At 37.1% G+C, this 24,131-nt stretch overlaps 2 protein-coding genes across 2 annotated transcripts; both read right to left on the reverse strand.

Moving 5' to 3' along the window:
• Positions 1-10,832: 10,832 nt before the first annotated feature.
• LOC139040925 (olfactory receptor 4P4-like) lies at positions 10,833-11,390 on the reverse strand. The gene has a single exon (XM_070488628.1). The coding sequence runs from the start codon at positions 11,388-11,390 to the stop codon at positions 10,833-10,835; it is 558 nt and encodes a 185-aa protein (XP_070344729.1).
• Positions 11,391-11,474: 84 nt separating this feature from the next.
• LOC139040926 (olfactory receptor 4C3D-like) lies at positions 11,475-23,530 on the reverse strand. The gene is made up of 3 exons (XM_070488629.1): positions 22,633-23,530; positions 17,467-17,645; positions 11,475-11,609 (listed from the first exon to the last, which is right to left on the reverse strand). Exons 1-3 carry the CDS (start codon positions 23,528-23,530, stop codon positions 11,475-11,477), a joined length of 1,212 nt encoding a protein of 403 aa, XP_070344730.1.
• Positions 23,531-24,131: the final 601 nt, after the last annotated feature.

The following is a 24,131-nucleotide window of genomic DNA, read 5'->3' on the forward strand; positions in this document are numbered from 1 at the left end:
GGACTTCACAAATCTAAAATTGTGGGAGCTAGGAGAACAGTTTTGAGGAATGGATCTTGAAAGTGTCAGATTTGAGTGGCACAAGGAATCTAATTCTGGATAAAGATATTCTGGATATTGAATAAGGACTTGGTATTCAATATTTTGGCAATCTCCATGGGCAGCCATCTCCTTGGAGCTTGGATAGGATTATGGATTATAACAAATTACATGAAGGTGCATGAGCTTCCTGGGAGAGAGGAGAGGCTGACAAGGGATCAGTTTGCCAGAGGAACTGTGTTGTTGAGGATAGGAGAATACCCAGACCTCTTGAGAATTATTCGATATAATATCTGACCTTGCACTGATAGAAGAAACTTAAAATACTATCATAATCCTCCAGTTAGACTGGAGGCTTATGAAGGCCACATGATAAATTGAGTTTTGCTACAAGACTGCCTCAGAGTAGGTTTGATGTGTCAATGAATATATGCTGTGATTATTTCCCCATTCCTCAAATATTTAATTGTAATATATGTATACATAACACCTGGAAGAAACCTCTTGTTGATTCTTCTATAATAAGAGCTCCTATGTCAAAGACAAAATAGGAAATCAGAAATGAAACCATATTTTGCAAGGAATTTCAAAGATAAAAGTAACCACAAAAGATTTGAAGGATTGAAGTTTTGCATAATATCACCATTTAATTAATTTGTCTCACCCATGTAAAAAGTAGATGGATTATAGCATATGACTTATATGACTTGGACTGTTATAATATCATTTAGGTAGTATTCCCAGTGGAAGATTCAGTGAATGATGTATTAACCTTATTGGAGTATCAGATCCTCTAGTACTTGGTTTGTAGCTCTTCGCCAACACAATGAGAGAGTAGAAGAAAATAAATTCACCTTATGAGGCAAGGACAATAGAACCTCGCCTGAGGGCCATATTATCTCTTGTCATTTTTTTCATATCAGAATCCCAGCAAATTTAATCTTCTGAACACTGTGCAAAACATCCAATTGTCCACTATATTGATGACACCATTATGCTAAATGGACTAGTGAGTAAGAATTAGCAAGTATCCTATATAACCCTGTGTATACACTGATCACAACTCTTGCAATTCTTACCATTAAAAAGCAGAATATATCTCTACTTACTTTTATCTGAGCTAACCTTGTGACACATCACGTGTAACCTTTCAACCACATGAGTAGAATGTGGTAAAAAGTGATGTTGTACGATTCCTGAAGCTTGTCTTGAGAAACCTTGAAGATTTAGTTTTCATGAAACAATAACTTCCTTGAAACAATTATGGCGTGCTGGAGCCCAATCTACACTACTGGAGAATGAAAGAGAACTGAAGTATCTGAATCAATTGCCAGATATATGAATGAAGGTATAGTGGACCTTCTACCCCATTCAAACCATCAGTGTTTCCAGGTAAAATCAGTAGAAAAAACACCCAGTTTGATCCAACCCAAATTGCAGAATAATAATCACATAAGTGTTTTTATTTTGAGCCTTTAAGTTTTGGTTTTGTGATTTAAAACAACTAACTTTTGGATTAAATTGTGTGGTTTTAAACCACTAATTTTTGGCTCAGTACTGTTATCCAGTACATAACAATAGGTAACTTACACACCTCCAAGTTCATACAGGCAGAAAGCAGAAGATAACCATTGTGAAGTTTCAGGGGATTGTCACATGGTTAGAGTTCTTAGGAGTCCTGTGGTCTGGAGGATGCAGAGGTTCCCTCAATGTAAAAGTAGTGTTTTCTATTCATGTCTTCTACCATTAAGAAAGAGGCGTAGTACTTCATGGGCCTTTAAATTTCAGAGATAATATATACTGTAAATGGCGGTGCTATTCCAAATCATTTATTTGATGACTAGGGAGACTGCTGATTTTCAGTAGCTTCTGCTGACAAAGGCAAAGCAAAAAAGAATCAAATCCCTTTTGGGTGAAGTTAAATTTACCTGAGATTTTAAGCAACTGAGACGTAACAGCTAACTGTAAAGGAGATCAAGTCCCAGTGTTTGGAGTAGCAAGTTGATGCATATCAGATATAGCCCTATGAACAGCCGCGGCAGTAGAGAACATAGTTTGATTTTTTTACCCCACTTCATGTCTTATGAGGAAACTAGAAGTGGCTAGCTTCTTGAAGAAGTCGATTTATGCCTCTGATCTCCTCTCCTTTAGTGGAAGAAGGAATTTCCCTCTCCAAAAAGACCCTAATATCATTATAAAATACAAGCAGATATAAGTGGCAAAAGAGTGAACTCTACTGAGCTTCATTTGTATGAAGAATCACCCAGATTCCTATACTTGCCTTGCTTGTAGCCAGAGACACTCTATCAATGGTCCACACTTTACCATGATATTAAGAGATCATAGATGAAACTATTCTCCATCTGAAGTTCACTTATGGGTTTGACTTGACAGGACCTTGGCTTCACCCATGTGGGTATTTCTGGAATCCTTCCTCAGAGATTCCGTGTTGTTCCTGAGGTGATAGATACTATGTTTCATGATTGGAGCCTAAGTATGCCTAATGGCTTTCCCATCAAGCTTACATCTTGCTATGAATGCCCCAGATGCTAATTTGGACTATTCCTTCTATTACAACTGCAGGAAGTGTCCAGGACATGGCCAGAAACTGTGGGGAAAGTGGCTCACTGTGGGGAGAACCTTGGCCAAAGGGAAAGGGGACATAATGGATACACTGTTTACAGATGGTTTGAAAAACGAACATATAGCCTCTCTTAAAAGGTCCAGTGGATCAAGAAATCAGCTGTGCTTACTACTAAGTGGTGGCAGCTCATAAGTTCCCTCTAAGAATACGAACAACTAAGAGTATTATGAATTTTGGGACATTGTAAGAAAAAGGAAGAAGGAGGTGAGATGAGGATTGAAAGGTGAAAGAAAGAAAAGCAGGAATGAAGGGAAAGAAAAGAGTAGGAATAGAAAAAAATAAAAAAGAATATTAGTAGTCAAGAGTCAACCTTAATGGTTTACAATCAACAAGTAAAAGGAGGAAAGCCTGCACTATGTTTCATCCCAGGTATAGGCTGGAATTGAACTTCTTCCCATCATTTTCTCCAGAAAACAGCAAAGATTCAACTGCAAACAAAAGCAGTGAAGCCCAATAGACTATTGAGTCCACTATTTTCCAATCAAATGGAACTTTCAAATGACTAGAATAAGTAAAATTCAATAGAGATATAGGCCAAAAGATATTTTAATATATGTTATATTAAATATCTAATATTTAATATATATACTGAAGCACATTAGTCCAATGAACAATCATAAAACAATTACTTCTTTTTGTTCAACATCTTTATTTTTATTGAGGTAACGTTGGTTTATTACATTATATAAATTTCAGTGTATATCATTATATTTCATTTTCTGTGTAGACTACATCATGTTCACCACCCAAAGACTAATTGACACCCATCACTGTATGCATATGCCCTATTACCTCTTTCATCCTCCTCCCTCCCTCCTTCTGTTATAATTACTTTTGTTTGCAGAAATGCGTACGATTAGTGTTTGGTCTTAAACATAAGAATTGATCAGGTTTTAAATTTATCAAATAAAGGAAAATTTTCAATTTTTTTTTAGCAAATTGAAAAGGCATCTGGAAATTAAAACTCGTTAGTTTTCTGATGTGGTCCTGATTATCGAGGGAAACTGGGAGAAGACTTTCTCCAAGGTCATTTAACATTTTGCATCACTCTCTTTAAGAAGACCTTACACGAAGTAGAGAAAAGAGCATTTGCTGTCAAAGATACTGTGACATGGCAGATTTCAGTAGGTGAGAGACAGAACTGTGAGCAATAAATACAACCTCTATCAGCCTTTGAGTTTTTGGGGTCAGAGATTCTCTGGTACTAATTATTCATAAGGCAATTTACAAAGCATCACTCTTACTTTATTTTGGACAGCTGTACCCAAATTATCTCAGGAAAGACAGGAAAATAAAGCAAAACTCAAGCCCTGGACAAAACTGGTGAGATTGTTTTTATTCTAAAACTAATATAAAACATTTGCAGAAAAAGAGAATTCAATTAAATTTCTATATTGTGAATAACTGTAATACAATTGCAAGACATTTGTAGGGGCACTAGCCAGTGTGCCCCTTTAAAAACAATGTATTCTTGAAGCTCCTTGTCTGGACTACATGCCAGCACTCATGATGATAACAGTCCTGGGCTTGGCCAACCCAGCTGCTTTCTCGTGAGATAGTTAGAACAAGGACCCTCACAGTCTGAGGGAACATAGAGGCCCTCTAATGGGGGCTCTGGTCCTCGGAATGCAGGTCATACAGGGACAGTCCTCCATGGCAAGCATGCAGCCTTTGTTCCTCTGCCTACTTACACAAGCTTCTCTCAGGGAGCAGTAGTGGGTGCATATTGCCTGTCCCACCAGCCACACTGGACCTTCCCTGTAAGTTAATTCCCCAATAAACCAATATGTCTTGTTTGCTGTCTCTGGGATTTTTCTTTGGTCTCTGGGCAACCTGTCCTGCACTGGCTGCCCAGCTGGGCATGTGGTAGAACAACCCTGTGTTCAGAAATAAGGGGAGAATACAATTATTAAGATGATGATAAGGTAATGAAGTGCATCCATACATGACTATCACATAAGGTAACATGATGGTGAATAAGAAAATGCCAATAATTTCTAAACAAACTGAGGCATTACCATGTTTGAAATGCTCAGAAAGTTGACAGAGGAATTCTTTGAGATGGGTCTTGATCCAAGGAGAAAGAATTCCTTTAGGGCTTAGGGTATGGACAGTGGTGGAACAAGTCTCAGTCTTCTAGATGAAAAGCAAGCAACACAACTCATGGTTGTCAAACACTACTAGGATTTGAGCTCTCTAAAGTTGAAGGACTCTCTCAGTGAGAGTAGTAAGTTTTAATTCAGAAAGAAAAACCAGAGGGGAATGAACATGTAAAAAGAAGCATAGGGATGTGCTTGAGTCTGAATTTGAATTATTCCTATTCCTATTATTATTATTTTGTAATATATAAGAAAAGGTACACTTGTACTGACTGCTCTGTCAACACTATTATACAGACCTGAGAAAACACAGCCCTGTAGTTTCCCAAAAGCTAGAAGTGCCAGGCACAATGTTGCTTCAAAGGGATAGCCAAGAACAGAGATCAGTCAGAGTTGTAAGCACTAACTTGACAGATCTTGCAATGAAGTTGCCTCAGGTGGGCAAAATTCCTAATAATTATCTAAGATTCTGTGCAATCCTATCCTAACCTAAAACTAAAGGAATAATTTACATCTGTGGCTTGGTTTGAGGAATAACTTGTAAGCCCCTTTGATCAAAACTATTCCACATATACATTCCAGTGACCCTGTTAGAGTACCCGAAATTCCATCACTGAAGACTTATCCATTTAAACTAAATATTGTCCTCTTCCTAAACCTGTCTTTCAGTATACTAAAGTATCTTTCAGTGATGAACTCTTCCAGGAATATTTAATTTATCCTACATGGAAGAGCTAATATAGACTAGCATGAAACATGAAAGATTAAAAGGATACATGAAGGAATGGTGAAATTAAAGGGCAGAGGTTTTCTTTTTCTTTTTCTGATTAACAGACAAATCTTTAAAATATCAAGGCAAAGTAATTTCTGAGGAATCCAGAAATTATCAAAGACTTCTCCTTCCCTCCATTCAAATCAAACAGATCTTGCTTTGCCTCCAGAGGTTTATTTTATTGCTTTATCTTCTCTTATTTCTGCCTCCTTATCAGAGTTTTATGGCTATTCCAGGCTGAGAGAATTGATTTAATTCATGGTAGAAATTACTGTAAATATGATAGATGATAATGAAATTGAAACTATATCATTTCACAAATTGGATTACAGAAGCCCCAAGAAGATAAATGATTTATCTAGAGTTACAGCACCATTGTCTCAGAATCAGGTTTGTATCAGGTCCTCTTTCTACTACACCACACCACCTCTTGACTCTGAGAGCTTGATATTGTGGGGGATGGGAATCGGCCACCTCAAGATGTGTCTCTTTGGCATGAGGATTATTTTAGGCTGATTACTTTTAATAAACTGCAGATAGGAAAGCAACTGAAAAGCAGAATTTACTTACCCTTTGTTAAGAGACATTTACATTGTAAAGGAAATCTCCATCTGTAAAGGTGTCTCCCTGTCCATACCAGGAAGAAAGGGGGATGACTTTTTCTCTAGAAACTCTTGTCAATGCAGAAGGCAAGGACTTAAATCTGTGTAATAACTTATTTCTGTTTACTGTGCTTATCTGGTAACCTCCTGTAAGTGACTCCCCCTACCCCCAACATCCTCCTTTGTCTTTAGCTGAAGATGATATTTAAGGTGGGGGCTTCAGCCACTTTGGCAAGTTGCTCAGGTTGCCTGAACCTCTCCCATGTATACATGTTATCAAGCTTTGTTTAATTTTCACCTGTTATTCTGTCTCATGTGAATTTAATTCATTCTCTGGCCAGAAGAACGCACAGTGGGTAGAGGAAATGTCTTCCTCCCGTACAATATCAAATAGGGGACCATAAATTCATATACAAAAAGATCCACGTTTCTTAAGAAGAACCTGCAGAGGTCACCTGGTTTCAACTACTTGAATACTCATGGCAGTATTCAGAAGGAAAAATGCAGATATATGTTTACATTTCTGTGTCAAAAATAAAGTGAATCTTTTCAAATATCTAAATGTTACAATATCCCCAAACACAGAAAGTGTTTCAAAATTACATTGAGTGCCTTGGACAGAATAAGAACTAACTAAATTTTTAGAAACAAACAGATGAAAAAACCTAATAAAAGGTGAGGGAGGTGAGATCCTTGGTTAGATGTGTGACTAGGGGATTTACTTTATTTCGCTAGACTTTGTTTCCTCATCTGAAGTGAAGGAATGGACTATCATGTGGAAGTAAGATGATCAGAATATGTGAACTTCAATTTCTTTAAGTATGCATGCTAAGAAACAGTAAGCATCCATTTTTGCATTTTCAACTACTGTGACTATACATTTGTTTTGAGTTAGAAGTAAATTTTGTTGGTCTTTCTTATGTTTTTCTTTCACACAATTTAATTCTCTTGGGAACTTGGCCACATAGATTAATTCCTTGGAAAAAAATTAACAATGTAACTCAATTCATTTTCCGTGGTCTTTCTCAGAACCTAGAGGTTGAAGAATTATGCTTTGGGGTGTTTTCTTTCTTCTACACAGTCGTTCTTCTGGGAAACCTCCTCATCATGCTGATAACTTACATGGGCAACCTTTTCAAGTCCCCTATGTATTTCTTTCTCAATTGCTTGTCTTTTGTGGACATTTGTTACTCTTCAGTCACAGCTCCTAAGATGCTTTTTGACCTACCAGCCAAGAGCAAAACTATCTCCTGTGTGGGTGCATGTTGCAACTCTTGGGGGAACATTTCTTTGGTTGAGATCATCATCCTTACTATAATGGGCTATGATGGTTATGTTGCTATCTGTAAACTCCCGTACTACATAGCTATAATGGGCCAGGACAGATGCAATAAAATGTTGCTGGGAATCTGGGTGGGAAGTTTCTTATACTCCATTAATCAAGAGGCTCTGGTAGTCCAACTATGCTTTTGTGGACCCAATGAGATTGATCATTACTTTTGTGCTGTCTGCCCTGTGCTGGAACTTGCCTGCAGAAACACATATGTTGTTGGTGGTGTTGTAACAGCAAACAGTGCTGTCATCACTGAGGATATTTATTGTCTTGCTAACCTCATATACCATCATCCTGGTGTCCCTGAGAAAGCAGTCAGCAGAAGGCAGGTGCAAAACTCTCTCTAGCTGTGGCTTCCACATTGCTATGGTCATCCACATTTTCGGTCCCTGTACTTTCATGTGTACACACCCTGGTACTGCCTTTTCAGAGGATAAGATGGCGGCTGTATTTTACACCATTGTCACTCCATGTTAAACCCCCTGATTTACACACTGATAATGTACAAGTAAGGAATGCAAATCTACCCTGAAGTCTGGAATTAAGCCCCATCAAGCTCAACCTAGATCAGCTGAACCCCAGCTTACCCAAGAACACATAAGTGATAATTAAATGCTTAGTGTATAGGACACAGGTTTTAGAAGGGCTTGTTACATGTCAATATAGAGCTGGCTGATCCAAGAACAGCATGGTCAAACTGTAGAATTTGGGATTATGAGGTATATTCTTGAATTAATCAAACCTCCAATATCTTTAGTGTAAGGTACTTTCAAAGGAGCAGTATAAAAGGCCAAGTTAGAGAGACGGGGCATGAGGGACAAAAGATAACCTTGGTTATATACATAAAGGACAAATTCTAAATACCTACGTATACAAGCAGCCTCCCTCCCACTATTTCATCCATGGATAGCACATAGGAAGAGAAGGACATATTACTAATGACACTTGGGTAGATTCCTTTTCCCACCTCTTTTGTTAATAAATTATAAGAAAAGAGTTTAAAAAAGATAAATATGAGCCATATTCAAACTGACTTCTGAAAGGCGTGTCTTCTTTTGGGAGAAATCACAGCGAATTTGTTACAATAAGCAAATTTAATTCATTTCTGGAGAATGTGACCTACATATGCATCAGTAACAGGCTTATTAAAAATAAATATCAGAATTAGATGCCTGTCCACGCATCTATAGACATTTCTGTTCTCCCTCACCTTGCTGAATTGGATAATCCCATGATGAGGTAATCACCACCAGGAGATCAACATTAAATCTAAACCCTGACTTGATCTTCTGTTGTCTTTCTTACCTCCTTTTCAGTATACTTTTATAACTTTTATAACTTTTCTTCCACGCCTTGTGTTCTGCGTTCTCTAGTTTTTCAGGCAGTACACATGTCAGGGGCTTTTTGAAAGAGAAAAACTCTTGCTAAAATCTTCATCAACCTATGCCTAATTTTTTATGTACTCCTCACATTAAATTTACTTTTAATTGTACTCCTCATATTAAAACTTGGATTCCTATTGAATAAGGTACAATAATGCCTAAAGTATATACAATACAATTTCTTAATAGGGACTATGGTGAAGGTGATGTGGCACCAGAAAATAATAGAAATGTGTCTCTTATTTGAATACATATTGAACCCAACCTGTAGGCCTCAGTTCCTCAGGTGTATGTTGTACTAGTGGATGACCTTAGATGACATCAGAAGTCCCTTCCACTTCACAAAGCTTGAGGAATCTTGTATAAATTAAGGAAACACTTCAATGTAACAATGATCTTGGCTTATGCCTCAGTTTTCAGTTGGTTTTACCTATTTCTTAATCTAATCTTCTTTATTTTTCCCTAGTATGAGGGCCTGCCTGAGTGGAAATGAGACAGATTTGCATAATTTGAATGATAGAACAAAACATCAAAAGATGCTAGTTAGCTTAAGGAGCAGTGAGAGTTAACAAAATGCACCCCAGGAGCCTCCATTTATTCAGCTACCTGCCTTCTTAAGCTCAAGGCCTTTCACAGGATTGTAGATTTTCTATGTTGCACATTTACATAGAGCATTAAGTTGTATGCTAATGAAGACAAATACAGTCATGGAATTACACTTCATAAGATCGAAAAAAGATGTTCACCATCCAATGTGAAACTTTTACAGTCATCTCTCAGTATCCATGGTGGATTGGTTCCAGAACTCCCCCATGCCAAAATCCATAAATGGCGTAGTTATTTGCAGATAACCTATGCACATCCTCCTGTTTACTTTAAATCACCTGTAGATTACTTATAATACCTAATACTATCTAAATGTAGGTAAATAGTTGTTGTACTATATTATTTAGAAAATAAGGACAAGATACCAATTCTGTGCATGTTCAGTACAGATGCAAGCATCTTAGGCCTTTGGATCCATGGTTGGTTGAGTTCACAGATGGGGAACCTACAAATACGGAGCGCAGACTGTACCGTAATGCACCACTGATGGGGTACTAAGAATCAATGACAATATGTTTCATTAGTATAGTGTGAATAGTATAAATACATTGCATTGCATTATTTTAGAAGCATTATTGTAATGTTAATTTAAAGATTTAAAATATACAATACACATACTTTTATCATTGCTTTTTTTTTATTGCAATGGAGGCTTCAAAAATATGGAAACACTTGTGGCTGGCTGGGTGGCACAGTGGTTAAATTTGCATGCTCCGCATTGGCAGCCCAGGTTCACTGGTTCGGATCCCAGGTGCTGACCTCCGCACCACTTGTCAAGCCATGCTGTGGTAAGCATCCCACAGATAGAGTGGAGAAAGATGGGCATGGATGTTGGCCCAGGGCCAGTCTTCCTCAGCAGAAAGGAGGAGGATTGGTGGCAGATGTTAACTCAGGGCTAATCTTCCTCAAAAAAGAAAAAATGGAAACGCTTAGGACCTCTATCTGTGAGAGGTATCTCAGTCAAGATATCTGTTTCCTAAAGCAGGGCACAACTGCCGAACCATGCAGTCTTTACAATTTACCCACAATTTGCCCTGATAAAAGTGCTATAATGCCCACTACGTCATGGATCATAAAAAGCAGAAGGGTTCAAAATGTCAGACGTAAATTCCAGATTGTCAGAGCTGGAAGAGATCTGGAGATCATATGGTCCACCTCTCTTCTATACAGTCTCAGAAAAGTAACAGAAAGAGAATGGCTGACGGTCCTTATCTCTTCAGGGCTTGCAAATTTTCATGACAGCCCTCCACATCTCTGTATCTGTGCATCTGTTGGCATTAATGATTCTGTAGATAGAACAGGATCTGCCAAAGGTTTGAACACCAGTGTCTTCATTTCCCTTGAAACAATGTATCTCAGCACACTTTCCTCATGGTGTTCTTCATGTCTGTGTTTCTCAGTGTGTAGATGAGAGGGTTGAATATGGGTGCAATCACGGTGTAAAATAGGGCAAAAAGCTTATCATCACTGAGAGAATCAACAGTGGGGACATAGGTGAAGAGGAGGGGCAAGAAGAACGTGAACACAGCAGTGATGTGTGAGCTGCAAGTGGAGAGGGCTTTGCAGTGGCCCTCGGATAAATGAGTCCTCAGGGTTGACAGGACGATGATGTAAGAAATTACCAAGGCAACAAAGGTCAAAATGGACATCACTCCTGTGGTGGTAATGGTCACAATGACCAATAAGCTGGTGTCCATGCAGGCCAGCTTCAGCAAGGGGAGTACATCACAGAAATAGTGGTCTATCTGATTGGGACCACAGAAGGGAAGTTCAATAATAATCAATACATGCAGGATTGAATGGATAAATGCTCCCATAATAGAGGCCATCACAAGGACATAGCACACTTGTCTGCTCATGATGACTATGTAGTGAAGGGGCCTGCAGATGGCTGCAAAGTGGTCATAGGCCATGGCCACCAAGATGAAGGTCTCAGTGGCACCAAAGAAGTGAGCATAAAACATCTGGGGTATGTAGCCATTGTAGGAGATTGTCTTTTACTGGGCCAGTAAGTCTGTGATCAGTTTGGGGGCCACTGTGGAGCTGAAGCAGACATCCATGAAAGCATGTAGGCTACTCACTGAGGTGGCTGCTCCTGATGGTAAGAAGAATGAGCAGGTTTCCTGAGAGAACTGCAATATAGCAAAGCGAGAACAGGACAAAGCAGGCAACCTTCACATCCTCATAGCTAAAAAGTCCCAGGAGGATAAATTCTGTGATGTTTTTCTGTCCTATTGCTTCTGTGAGTTTGATCATATAGAGAGGGAAGTTAATATACTCGAAAACACTGAGCTTTTTAAAATTATTGATTTATTTTAAAAGCCATTTATTTATTCAATGAAAATATGTTGATGGTTTATTATGATACAACCCCTATAATTGGTACTAACAGAATAGCAGTGTACAAAATACATACAATCTCTACCTACGGGTAGAGTACAGTTCACTTCCCAGTCTAAGCAAGGAGTTCTCATCATTTTTATCCTTTGGTCACATTTTCTGACACTTTCTTTTATGGCAGCACACTTGAGGGGCAAACTGCATCCAGACACTCTTCTTCACTAGATCTGTTCCACTATCTTGTATCTCTTTGAATTGAGCCACTAACTTTCTTTGCCAGGCTCATTACAGGCTCCTGGGACCAATCCTTATAATATTTTAGTTAAAAAGAAAATATTTCTTTGGTGTAAAATATTATATTACATCTCTTACTTCCTTTCTCCAAACTCATCTAAAATGTGTCACAAACAGCTAAACTCGAGGTTCATTTTTATAAAAAGATTAACCCAACACATTGATAAAATATGTCAGCCTAATTGTGAAGAGCTATAACAGCAATTGAACACTGTCCATTATTCCCTCTGAGTTCCTGTGACATTGTGTTAGGAAAATGCACATTTGACATATAAAGATATTTTTAATAGGATTTTAAGAGGTTCATGGACTTTCGATTGAACTTGAATCCATGAATCCCAAGTTAACACCCTGTGGTCTGATTTTTTGCAAAATCTCTGGCAATATCACTGTCACACAAGCAAAACTCCAATTGCAATGGTTCTGAGCTGCAGTGTGATTTGTTTAAAATAAAATGTTAAAGATTCTTTTAACTGTGGTTATTTGTCCTTACAGATAAAATTCCCTCCTTGAATATAGAATGGTGTTAAAAAATATAAAAATATTGAAACAAGTAAAAAGATATACCATGTTAATGGCTAGGGGGGATCAATATAGAAAAGATGTCAATTCTTCCCAAATTAATCAATGCATTCAATAATTAAAACAAACATTCTGACAAAAACTTCCATGAAACTTGAAAATCTGATTCCAAAATTCAGAAACAGTTAATATCTACAGTAGTTAAGCTAACTTTTTAAAAGAAAGAATGAAGAACATAGACATACCTTTCAGAATGGAAGTATATTAGAAAACTATGACAATTAAAGAATTGATGAAAGCAGATAGCTAGACAATAGGACAGCCAATAAATAAACACATAAAATATTGGAATTTATTCTATGTTTGAATTGAAATTTAAAATTGATGTGAAATAATGAACTTTTCAGTAACTGATGTTAGGATTTTGAATCTCCCTCTGGAGGAAAAAAATACCTCACAAGGCATAAAAATTATATTCCAGATCATTGAAAGATATAAATTTGTCAAATAAAACTAGGAAAAATATTTGAGAAATAATTATAATGGATTTATTTTATAGAATAGGGATTTGTTTTAAGCAAATTACAGAAAGCAAATTCATAAAATATATATTTATACTTTCTGTATGAAAAAATTCTATATGAACAAAGTGTTTTTTTACTTTTTATTGAGATTATGATAGTTTACAACATTGTGAAATTTCAGCTGTACGTTATTATTTGTCAGTCATATTATAGGTGCACCACTTCACCCTTTGTGCCCACCTTGAACAAAATATTTAAAAAAGTGACAAAATGAGTGTAAATATAAATCCTACAAAGCAATAATTTAAAGATAAGCAACACAATTTTCTAAAAAAGAAAACATTTGACTAGTCAATACACAGAAAGGAAATTACTACTAGCCAATATCATATATAAAAACGCCCAACCTCATTAGAATCAGGGAAATAAAGCTTGAACAACAATGAGATACTACTCCTACTCATCAACTTCATAAAAATAAAGTTAAAAAGGCTGTTTATATAACACTTTGGTGAGTGGCCCAGTGAAAATACTCCAGAAAACATAGAAAAATATATTCATAGCAGATTTTCAAATTTGGAAAATGGAAATGATCTATCTGACAGTAGAATGGAAATAAGATGTGGTACGTTCTTATTATGGAAAACAAGGTAGAAATTTAAATTTTGGATCCTTGTGGCATGTTTACTATGATACAAATCACTAAGATATATTTTTGAGTGGAAAATATAATAAAGTACACAAAGGTAATCAGTATGATAACTTGTATGTTAAAATAAATCACAACCACAGACTACTGTGTAGTTTCTATGAGAACATTTGTGCTCATAAATTAATTGGAGAATGTGTGGAAGGAAAGATTTACTTCTGAGAAATAAAGGGGGTGATGGCCAAAGGGGCTTTTAGAGGTATACAGTATTTTTATTAAAGAGTTTATGTTTCAGTATCAGTTCTGTAATTAAAGTTAATTTAAAAACTCCTTATTTGGTAATACGTTTATGAAGACTACATAATGAATGAAATGAAATGAAATATAAACACAATCGTTTACTGGAATTCAATAAACTCATGTAACTTACCACATTGTTTCCTCAATTACTTTAGTAAATATAGACATAGATGCTATTCTCAAAGCAGTATAAACCATCAATTGTCATAAAAAAATAAACATGACTAGACAGATACACTGCCCCCTCTCCTCCAGGAGGAGATATTTGATATAAGGAAACAGAAAACACCTCTGCATCTGCATCTACATTTATACCAGTGTCTGTATCTCTTTTTACAGCTATATCTGGATTTGTTTCTTATATCAACATTAAAAAGTCTAGTTATACTTTTATAATTTTGAGAGGATTTAAATAAATTCCAAGATGATCTGTTAAATCTAATGGTTCTTATTATTGAAGACTCAAGTTTATAATTTACTCTTTTATACGGCTCTTGTTTTGCTGAACTAACACTGGTGCTTATTATAGTTTCAGTGAGAGGAAAAAGTAAATTTGTCATAGAGGATGCTGAATAATCAGGATCTGCTACATGAAAGGTTAACAGCCTCTGATATATGTGGACTCAATAGAAATGCCACTATAAGTAAAACTTCTGATTATCTGAAATCATCCTCTCTGCTGCAACAAGCTCATTAAGAAAATCTACATTGGACAGCATCCTAAAAAGGATAGTCAGCACACTGAAGTTCACCCTGCTTTACCACAACCTCTACAATAAAAAGGGAAAAAATACTCAACTCTGATTTTCAGGGTCATCTTGGTGTCCTTAGTCTCACAGAAAGCCATCCCTCTAAGAACAGGAACCAGACAAGGATATCCACTTCACCACTCTTATTTAACATAGTATTGGAAGTCTTAGCCACAGCAACCAGGCAAGAAAAAGAAATAAAAGGAATCCAAACTGAAAAGGAAGAAGTGAAACGATCACTATTTGCAGATGACATGATTTTATAGATAGAAAACCCTACAGAATCTTCTAAAAACGTTTTGGAAATAATAAATGAATATAGTCAAGCCGCAGGATACAAAATCAACATATAAAAATGAGTTGTGTTCACTAACAATGAAGTAGCAGAAAGAGAAATTAAGAATACAATCACATTTACAGTTGGAACAAAAATAATAAAATATCTAGGAATAAGCTTAACCAAAAAGGTGAAAGATCTGTACACTGAAAACTATAAAACATTTTTTAAACAAATTAGGGAAGACATCAAGAAATGGAAAGATACTCCATGCTCCTGGATTGAAAGTATTAACATGGTTAAAATGCCCATACTTCCTAAAGCACCCTACAGATTCAATAAATTCCTTTCAAAGTTCCAACAATATTTTTCTCTGAAATAGAACAAAGAATCCTAAAATTTGTATGGAACAACAAAAGACTCCAAATAGTCAAAGGAATCTTGAGAAAAAAAGAACAAATTTGGAGATATCACTCTCCCTGATTTCAACATATACTATAAAACCATAGTAATAAAACCAGCATAGTTCTGGCAGAAAAACAGACACATAGATCAATGGAACAGAATTGAGAGCTCAGAAATAAACTCGTACATCTATGGACAGCTAATTTTCTACAAGGGATCCAAGAGCACACAATGGAGAAAGGAAAATCTCTTCAATAAATGGTGTTGGGAAAACCAGACAGCCAGATGAAAAAGAATGAAAGTAGACAATTATCTTACACCATGCACAAAAATTAACTCAAAATGGAATAAAGGCTTGAATGTTAGACCTGAAACCATGAAATTCCTAGAAGAAAACATAGGCAGTATGTTCTTTGACATTAGTCTTAGCGGCAGATTTTCAAGTACCATGTCTGACCGTGAAAGGGAAACAATAGAAAACATAATCAAATGGGACTACATCAAACTAAAAAGCTTCTGCACAGCAAAGGAAACCATCAACAAAATGAAAAGACAGCCTAACAACTGGGAGAAGATATTTGCAAGCCATATACATGATAAGGGGATAACATCCAAAATATACAGAGACCTTATACATCTCAACAACAAAAATACTAATAATCCCATTAAAACGTGGGCAAAAGATCTGAACAGAGATTTCTCCAAAGAAGATATGCAGGTGACCAACATTCGCATGAAAAGATGTTCAACATCATTAGCTATGAGGGAAATGCAAATCAAAATTACAATGAGATATCACCTCACTCCCCTCAGAATGGCTGTAATTAACACAACAGGAAACAACAAGTGTTGGAGAAGATGTGGAGAGAAGGGAACTCTCATATACTGTTGCTAGGAGTGCAAACTGGTGCAGCAACTATGGAAAACAATACAGAGATTCCTCCAAAAATTAATAGAACTACCATATGATCTAGCTATTCCACTGCTGGGTATTCATCCAAAGAACATGACAACACAAATCTGTAAAGATACATTCACCCCTATGTTCATTGCAGCATTAGTCACAATAGCCAAGACTTGGAAGCAAACTAGGTGCCCACCAAGGGACGAATCAATAAAGAAGATGTGGTATATATCCACAATAGAATACTCCTCAGTCATAAGAAATTATGAAATCGAATCATTTGTGACAATATGGATGGAACTTCAGAGTATTATGCAAAGTGAAATAAGTCAGAGGGAGAATGTCAAATACCATATGATCTCACTCATACGTAAAAGAGAAAAACAGCAACAAATGAATATATAGAAACGGAGATTGGATTGGTGGTTACTAGAGGGAAAGGGGGGAGGGGAGAGGGTGAAAGGGGCAATTAGGCACATGTGTGTGGTGATGGATTATAAGTATTTGGGTAGTGAACATGATGCAATCTACACAGAAATCTAAATATAATGATTTACACCTGAAATTAACATGCTATGAACCAACATTACCACAATAAAAAAGGGAAGTTATTTTGATAGAATCAGAGTTTCTAATAATTTTAAAGAAAGATTTGAAATATATGCTCTAAGTGTCCAACGACTTAAATAGAAAACAACCCTTGTGGTTGGCAGAGGAATTTGAATTTCATCTAAATAGAAAATGCTGCCCCAAAACACAGCCAGGTAAACTGTTTACAAAATAATTTGTGGAAGTATGTCTGCCATTTGGCTACATTTTGAGCTTAATTTGTAAACAGTATCCAATCCACATCTTAGAAGAAACGTCATTAATAAGACGTTTTCCTTTGGGTAGTAGCCCTGGGCCTAGAGAGGGCAGAGTGCACTTTCAAAGGGCATAGAATTTCAAAGTGTGCACACTTGCATCACTCTAATTGTATTCCTTTGAGGCTATGTTTCTACTGACTGAAGAGCTAATCACCATACCAGTGAATTCCCAACCACCTCTGCAATGATCTGCTTTTCCCAGGGGCGGAACTTCACTGGAGCCAAGTCAAGCTCATGCTCCACAAACACAAAATCAGATCGCTGTATTAACCATTCAATTATTTGCTCCACAACTAAGATCTCTTCTTCAATAACAGAATGGCCATACAATGATCCATCTGCCCATTAATGTAAATGAAGAAAAGTCAATAGGATTTATTCTTGACCACATAGCACGTATCAAGACTGAATTTTTCTGTCACCTAATTTGGTGCTCTTTCATCTTTTAAGAGTATTATTAAAATTGTGTCATATCTAGTTGAAGTACAGTTGCAAGTATTAAGCATTAAAAAAGGTACCTCAGCCAGAAAAAATAAGAACTAAATTCTGTCTGACCCCATAACAACTTGTACTCCCAAATGACATGTTTTCAATTTAGAAATATTTGGGGTTACAGTATTTATTCTTTTTCCACTTTCAATAGTAAAAAAATATCAATATGCTACATTTACAATATACTTCACAGATTACACCTGGTCATTAACATTTGCCCACATACCCTGGGAAGTTTCGTGAGAAAGAAGAGTCTCTCAGCTTTACTAAATATCATCCTCACAGGTGATGCACCAACCTCTGCACTTGGATTATCTTTACTAACATTCTAACATTACTCCATGTCCTTACCTAACTGTGGGTTAGGCAGTGCTCCTCCACCTTTTTTTTCAGTATTGCCCGCCTAAGGCACCTTTTTAGATACTCTTTCCCTAACAACCCCCCTACAATCTTAGCATCACAGATATACTATTTATGTACTTTATGTATATCTATGCTTTATATGTAAAAGCAGTAAGATATTTTCGTCTCCATAGAAATCATTTTTACCTACCTTTGGGGAGATAACATCCCCGTTGCAAATGCATGTGTTAAAGAAACTTACTTACAAAAGAAAGGGGAGAAATAATGTGTTTTTTTAACCTTGATCTTAACTAAAATTCTAGCTGTGCTTCAAACTACACAAATCTATATCTAATTTTTCTCCTCTGAGTCACCCTCTCAATAAAATGTTTTTCAGCAAACTTATTACTAACACAATTACATTTTTATTTATGTGTTAACTTGTTTATTATCCCTCTATTCCGCCCTGAATTTAAGATCCATACTGATGAGGATTTTAGGCTGGTTAATTTTAAAACAGCAGATGAGAAGCAGGCTCCGAGGACTGGAGTTTGATTGCCCTTTGCTGAGAAACATTTACATTTGTAAGGGACACCTCCATCTGTAAAGATGCCTTCCTCTCTGTGCCAGGAAGAAGGGGGATGGCCTTATCTCTAGAAACTCTTAATGGGGAAGGCAAGAACTTAAGTTGGTTACTGTCTGGCAACCTCATGTAACTGATTTAGGGTGGTGGCTTCTGGCCTTTACTTAATCCGATTTGATTCTTATCTAAAAGTTGTGGGACCACCCAATGGCCAGACCCCACCTGCACTGATACCATTTTAATTTTTTTACATGTTCTTTGTTTTGTAAAGAGATGGCTCACATACCTATGCCTTAAATTTAGCCTTACTCTCCACCCATGTTTGCAGCAGAAGCGGCTGCAGCAGCACCTCCTCCTGCCTGTGGGCCCTGTCCCCACGAAGCAGCTCTGACTGCCCATGGGTCCTGTCCCCATGCTATTCCACACTATTCTCTAAATAAAATAGCACTACTGCCAGATCTTGAGAGTCCAAGAAATCTTTCTTTCGACTCCTCGGCTCACCGACCCTGCATCACATACAAACACAGTTCTTGTCTGTGGTATTCAACAGCCCCCAGAACTCTCCAGCACACTGTTGGCACTGAACAATATATTTTGATAAATGAACTAAGTCAAAGTTTGCTGAACTTAAATGACAATGGATCCAGTTTTCAAGTAATAAATATTAGCACTATGAGATAATAATGGGAAAAGTCCTATAGAAACAACATTTAGCTCTTCAAAGTGCTACCCTCATGCCCAGAGTATCAGTCTCCTCAATGATCGAGTTCCTTATTCTTCCTCCAAACATGTCTCTCACCTGTGTCACTTTCTTTGAAATTTCTCCTTTGACTTTTATTTCTTGAGCCCATTACATCTCACTTTCCACGAGGCCCATGTAGGGACATACACCTATAGAAATGAGATTGTGGGGAATTGGTCTTGGCCACGCCAAGATATGTCTCTTTGGTATGAGGATTATTGGGCTGATTGCTTTTGATAAACTGGGACAGGGAAGGAGGCTCTGAGGGGTGGAACTTGCTGGCCCTTTGTTAGGAGACATTTACATTGTAAAGGAAATCTCTATCTGTAAAGGTGCCTCCCTCTAGTACCAGGGAGAAGAAAGGGGATGACCTTCTCTCTAGAAGCTCTTAATCAATGCCAAAGGCAAAGACTTAAATCTGCATTTGTTTACTGTACTTGTGTGGTAATCTCCCATGATTGACCCCCTCTCCACCCCCAACATCCTCCTTTGTCTTTAGCCGAGATGATATTTACATGGGGACTTCAGCCATTTTGGCGAGTTGCTCAGCTTGCCTGACTTCTCCCATGTATACATGTTATAAAGCTTTGTTTAGTTTTCTCCTGCTATTCTGTCTCATGTGAATTAACTTCATTCTCCAGCCAGATGAACCCATTTTGGGTAGAGGAAATGTCTTACTCCCCTACAAGATCATCAGATGGCTTTTCTCTAACACATGAGGAATCAAGAGAATGCACGTGACCTAGGAGAAGGAGGTCAAGGGACAGCCGAGGGAAGAAAGTGATGCCCCAAAATAAGGGATGAATGCCTCAAGGGCAATCTTGACAATGCAACCAATGATCAGTTCTGTGTGTTGAAATTTTGACATCATGCTGGCAAGCAGTATTGTGAAGTGGGAAGAGTAGAGATGACAGAGTCTAAAAGACTTGATATTGTTGCTTAACTTCACTGAGCCTCATTTTCTGCTTGTATAAAATGGAATAAAGACTAATAAAACTTGTTGCTACACTAAAAGAGTTAAAGTATGTAAAGAACCTATCAAAACTTGTGCCTTATGGTTGGCATTAAACACGGATTATTGATCTCTCCTCACTTAATGCCTATTTTCACTGAATTAAAAGTCCATATAAACCAAAGCATCCTTATACAACAGATCCAAATATTATTTACCTTATTAATTGTTTGTGGAAGATATACTTACTTCCTTATATGTTGTTTTAAGTATCAGAAAAAATCAGATGGCAGTTGGACCTCATGAGAGATTCTTGATAATGAATAAAAAGGGACATCTTAACATGACTTAAAATTATTCACAAACCAGAGGTTTCCATCTACTGAGAATGTCAGACTGACTTGCATTTCCTCCTTCAGTTCTCACAGCTTCCAAGATTGCTGTTGACAATTTATAATTTGTGTTTCATTAATCTTATCACCCCTCCCCTGAGCACTTGGTGTTACCTATAAGACACAATCGTTGGCCTTATTTTCCCTCTTTTGTCTTGAGTAGAAACAATATTTACTCAATACTTTTTCCTCTCCTTACCACTGGCTTTCTCTCATCTCCTATGTGACAGTCAAAATGAACCACATCATTTAATCCAGATTCTGCTGAAATGTTTGATTCTCACCAGCAATTGTAAACTTGATCCTTTTTAATGTACTAAGTTCTGTTTATATGGTCTTTCAAGCGTAGAATCTGTGGGAAAAGGTCCTATTTCTTACGAATTTTGTAGAGCCATGCATACGCTAGAACACCTAGTCACCCAAAAGAACAGTGTACCATGCTCTGGCATTACTGTATGATCAAAATAAAAAATAGCTCTAGAGGACCACAGTTTGAGAAAGGGAATTTTGTGAGAAGTAACACAAGTTGATGTGGTATAGTTGGAGAAGCTTTGATTTATAGTGTTATGTACTAATATAGAAAGATCTGATTTTCCTTGTCCATAGAGGAGTATAATTGCTTAAATATATGGCTACATGTGAGACAAGGCTACAACAAATTTGACACAATCTTTATTGAAGGACAACGTGAATCATTAAGACTGAAGAAAAGTTTCTTATCTATAGACGTAAACATGGACAACTGAGTTTTATTTCAAAGAAAGTAGGACTGAGATCTGAAAGACCTGGATTCAAATTTTGTAGCTGAAACATTAGATATGTGACCTGAGGCAAGTAAATTAGTAAACTTTTCTTGGCATCAACTTCTCTGTAAAATGGTGACAGTAATATTGGAACTACCAATTTAATACATGAAAAATCAACTAACTTAAGTGAATATGCCTGATAGATAATACAGTGTTCCTTTAGTGTAAATATACATATCACATCTACAGAGCAATACCTTTGGAACTTAAGTATATGCCTTTATGTTGAGTTTAAATAGAAGAATGTTTATCTTTATTGTTTCAAATGGTTCCTTAAGTCTTGGTAAGGAAAAAGAAAAAACTTCCTTTATATTCAAGAAAAACTGTGAGCCATAAGGATATTTATGAAAATAAGACAAAATTAAGAGTAATTTCAACATTTCTGGCTTATTTCTTGTGCCAAAAAACCCCATAAAGTTTGGCTTTAAATTATTCTTTCTTCCTTTTGTATCTGTATTTTTTGCTTTTTGTAAATTCATAGTGCCAAAAGTAAAAAATCTGTAGTGAATTTTTTCACTCCCCATCTGTCCCTTCTACATCCAGCTAAGAATTTCCATCCTCTTTTTTCCTTTACAACAGACAAAGCAAAAGCAAAAGAAGTTCTGAGATCATGGTTCTATGAAAAAGCTGATTTCATCCAAGTAACATATGTATGAAAAATTTAGTAAAGTAGCAGTGGGATTCGAGAAAAATACACTCTAGAATCGTCAAACTAGGGATCAATAGTTGTTCTTTCCATTGCATATCCTGAATCTATGCACATGACCTTTGAAGCCTTGGTAAAGTACATTAAAAGCTATCAAAAGAATGTATGAAAGAGCTTAACCACTGTTAAGTATTCAATAAATGTCAGCATGTGGGGTTTTTTTTTCTGTCAGTGATCTGCAGAATTTGTTAACTTTCTTTAACAGTTTACAACACATATAATCGTCCCTATATATATATATATATATATATATATATCACCACTTTCTTGGTGTTATGAACAGCCTAAGTTACTCTCATCTTCAACAAACTTCTCAGGGCATTTTTCACCTCTGTATTTCTCACTGTGTAAATGATAGGATTTAACATGGGAGTGAAGATTGCAAAGAACACAGCCACCAACTTGTCCATAGGGTAGGTGGCCAAAGGACGCACATAGGTGAATATGCAAGGCACAAAATAGAGTGCAACTACAGTAAAGTGGGAGCCACATGTAGAGAGGGCTCTGCGTCGTCCTTTGGAACCTTGGGATTTCAGGGAGCTCAGGATGACTATATAGGAGATGAGCAGCATGGAAAAAATGAGCAAGCACATAGCCCCACTGTTGGCTGTCACCACAATTATGAGCATGTAGGAGTCCCTACAGGCAAGCTTCAACAGTGGGAAGAAACCACACATGAAGTGGTCGATGACATTGGGGCCACAAAAGGACAGGTTGACCATGAAAATAACCTGCACAGTGGCATGCAGTATTCCCCCAATCCAGGTCACAAACACCAGGAGACAGCAGAGGCCCTGTCTCATGATGGTCATGTAGTGCAGGGGCTTGCAGATGGCCACATAGCGATCATAGGCCATGACAGTGAGGAGGATGACCTCTGATCCTCCCAGGAAGTGTTCCACAAAGATCTGAGTCAGGCAGCCACCCAAGGAGATAGTTCTCCTCTGGTACAGCATGTCAATGATCATTTTTGGGGTGGTGACAGAGGTAAAGGAGGCATCTATGAAGGACAAGTAAGTAAGAAAGAAGTACATGGGAGCTGAAAGTGTGGGGCTGAGGGAGATGGTAACGACAATGAGCATATTGGCCAGCACAGTAAATAAGAAAATGAACAAAAAGGCAATGAAGAGTATTTTCTGCAAGTGTGGATTCTGTGTGAGTCCCAAGAGAATAAATTCAGTCACGTTGTTGGGAGTGAGGTGATCCATTTAGGAATTAATGCCTCGCCGAGGCCTAAATTACCTATAAAGGGATAAAGAAAGATACCTATTAATCATGCAGAGATTGTACTCTGAGTTTGATAATACGAAAACAGAGCAGTCACTGTAACTATGGAGCAGGTCCTTGGCACACCTTGCCCCAGTAATAGTTTCAATTCTTTCTTATTTCCTCCATGATATTTTCCATCTCTTCAAATATCTAATATCCGTCACCTATAAATCATCTATAGGGCAGCATTTGATTTGTAATTTACTGAGAAAATACTGGGCTATATACATGATATCTGGACTCTTCGGGTTCCAACACCGTGACTTTACTTAGTCATTTCAGTGTCCCATCCTTCTCAGCCCTCCTCTGTGTCTACGAGCTTACAAATTGCAACTCTCAGATGTATTTTCTAAGTTAAGAGTTCCTCCCTCTTCTAGGAGAGTTCACATTTGGACCCACAGCTCTAAGTGTGGAAAGAAAGACAGGGTCGATAAATATCTGTCATAAGAAGACAGATTAGGTAAAATATGTGTCGTTGCTGACACACCCTGCCTGATACCTACCATAAAACCTATGCTATTCATGTGTGTTTCCTCTCTG

This window comes from Equus asinus, chromosome 17 (genome assembly GCF_041296235.1).
Source record: "Equus asinus isolate D_3611 breed Donkey chromosome 17, EquAss-T2T_v2, whole genome shotgun sequence".
NCBI classification, from domain to species: Eukaryota; Metazoa; Chordata; class Mammalia; order Perissodactyla; family Equidae; genus Equus; species Equus asinus.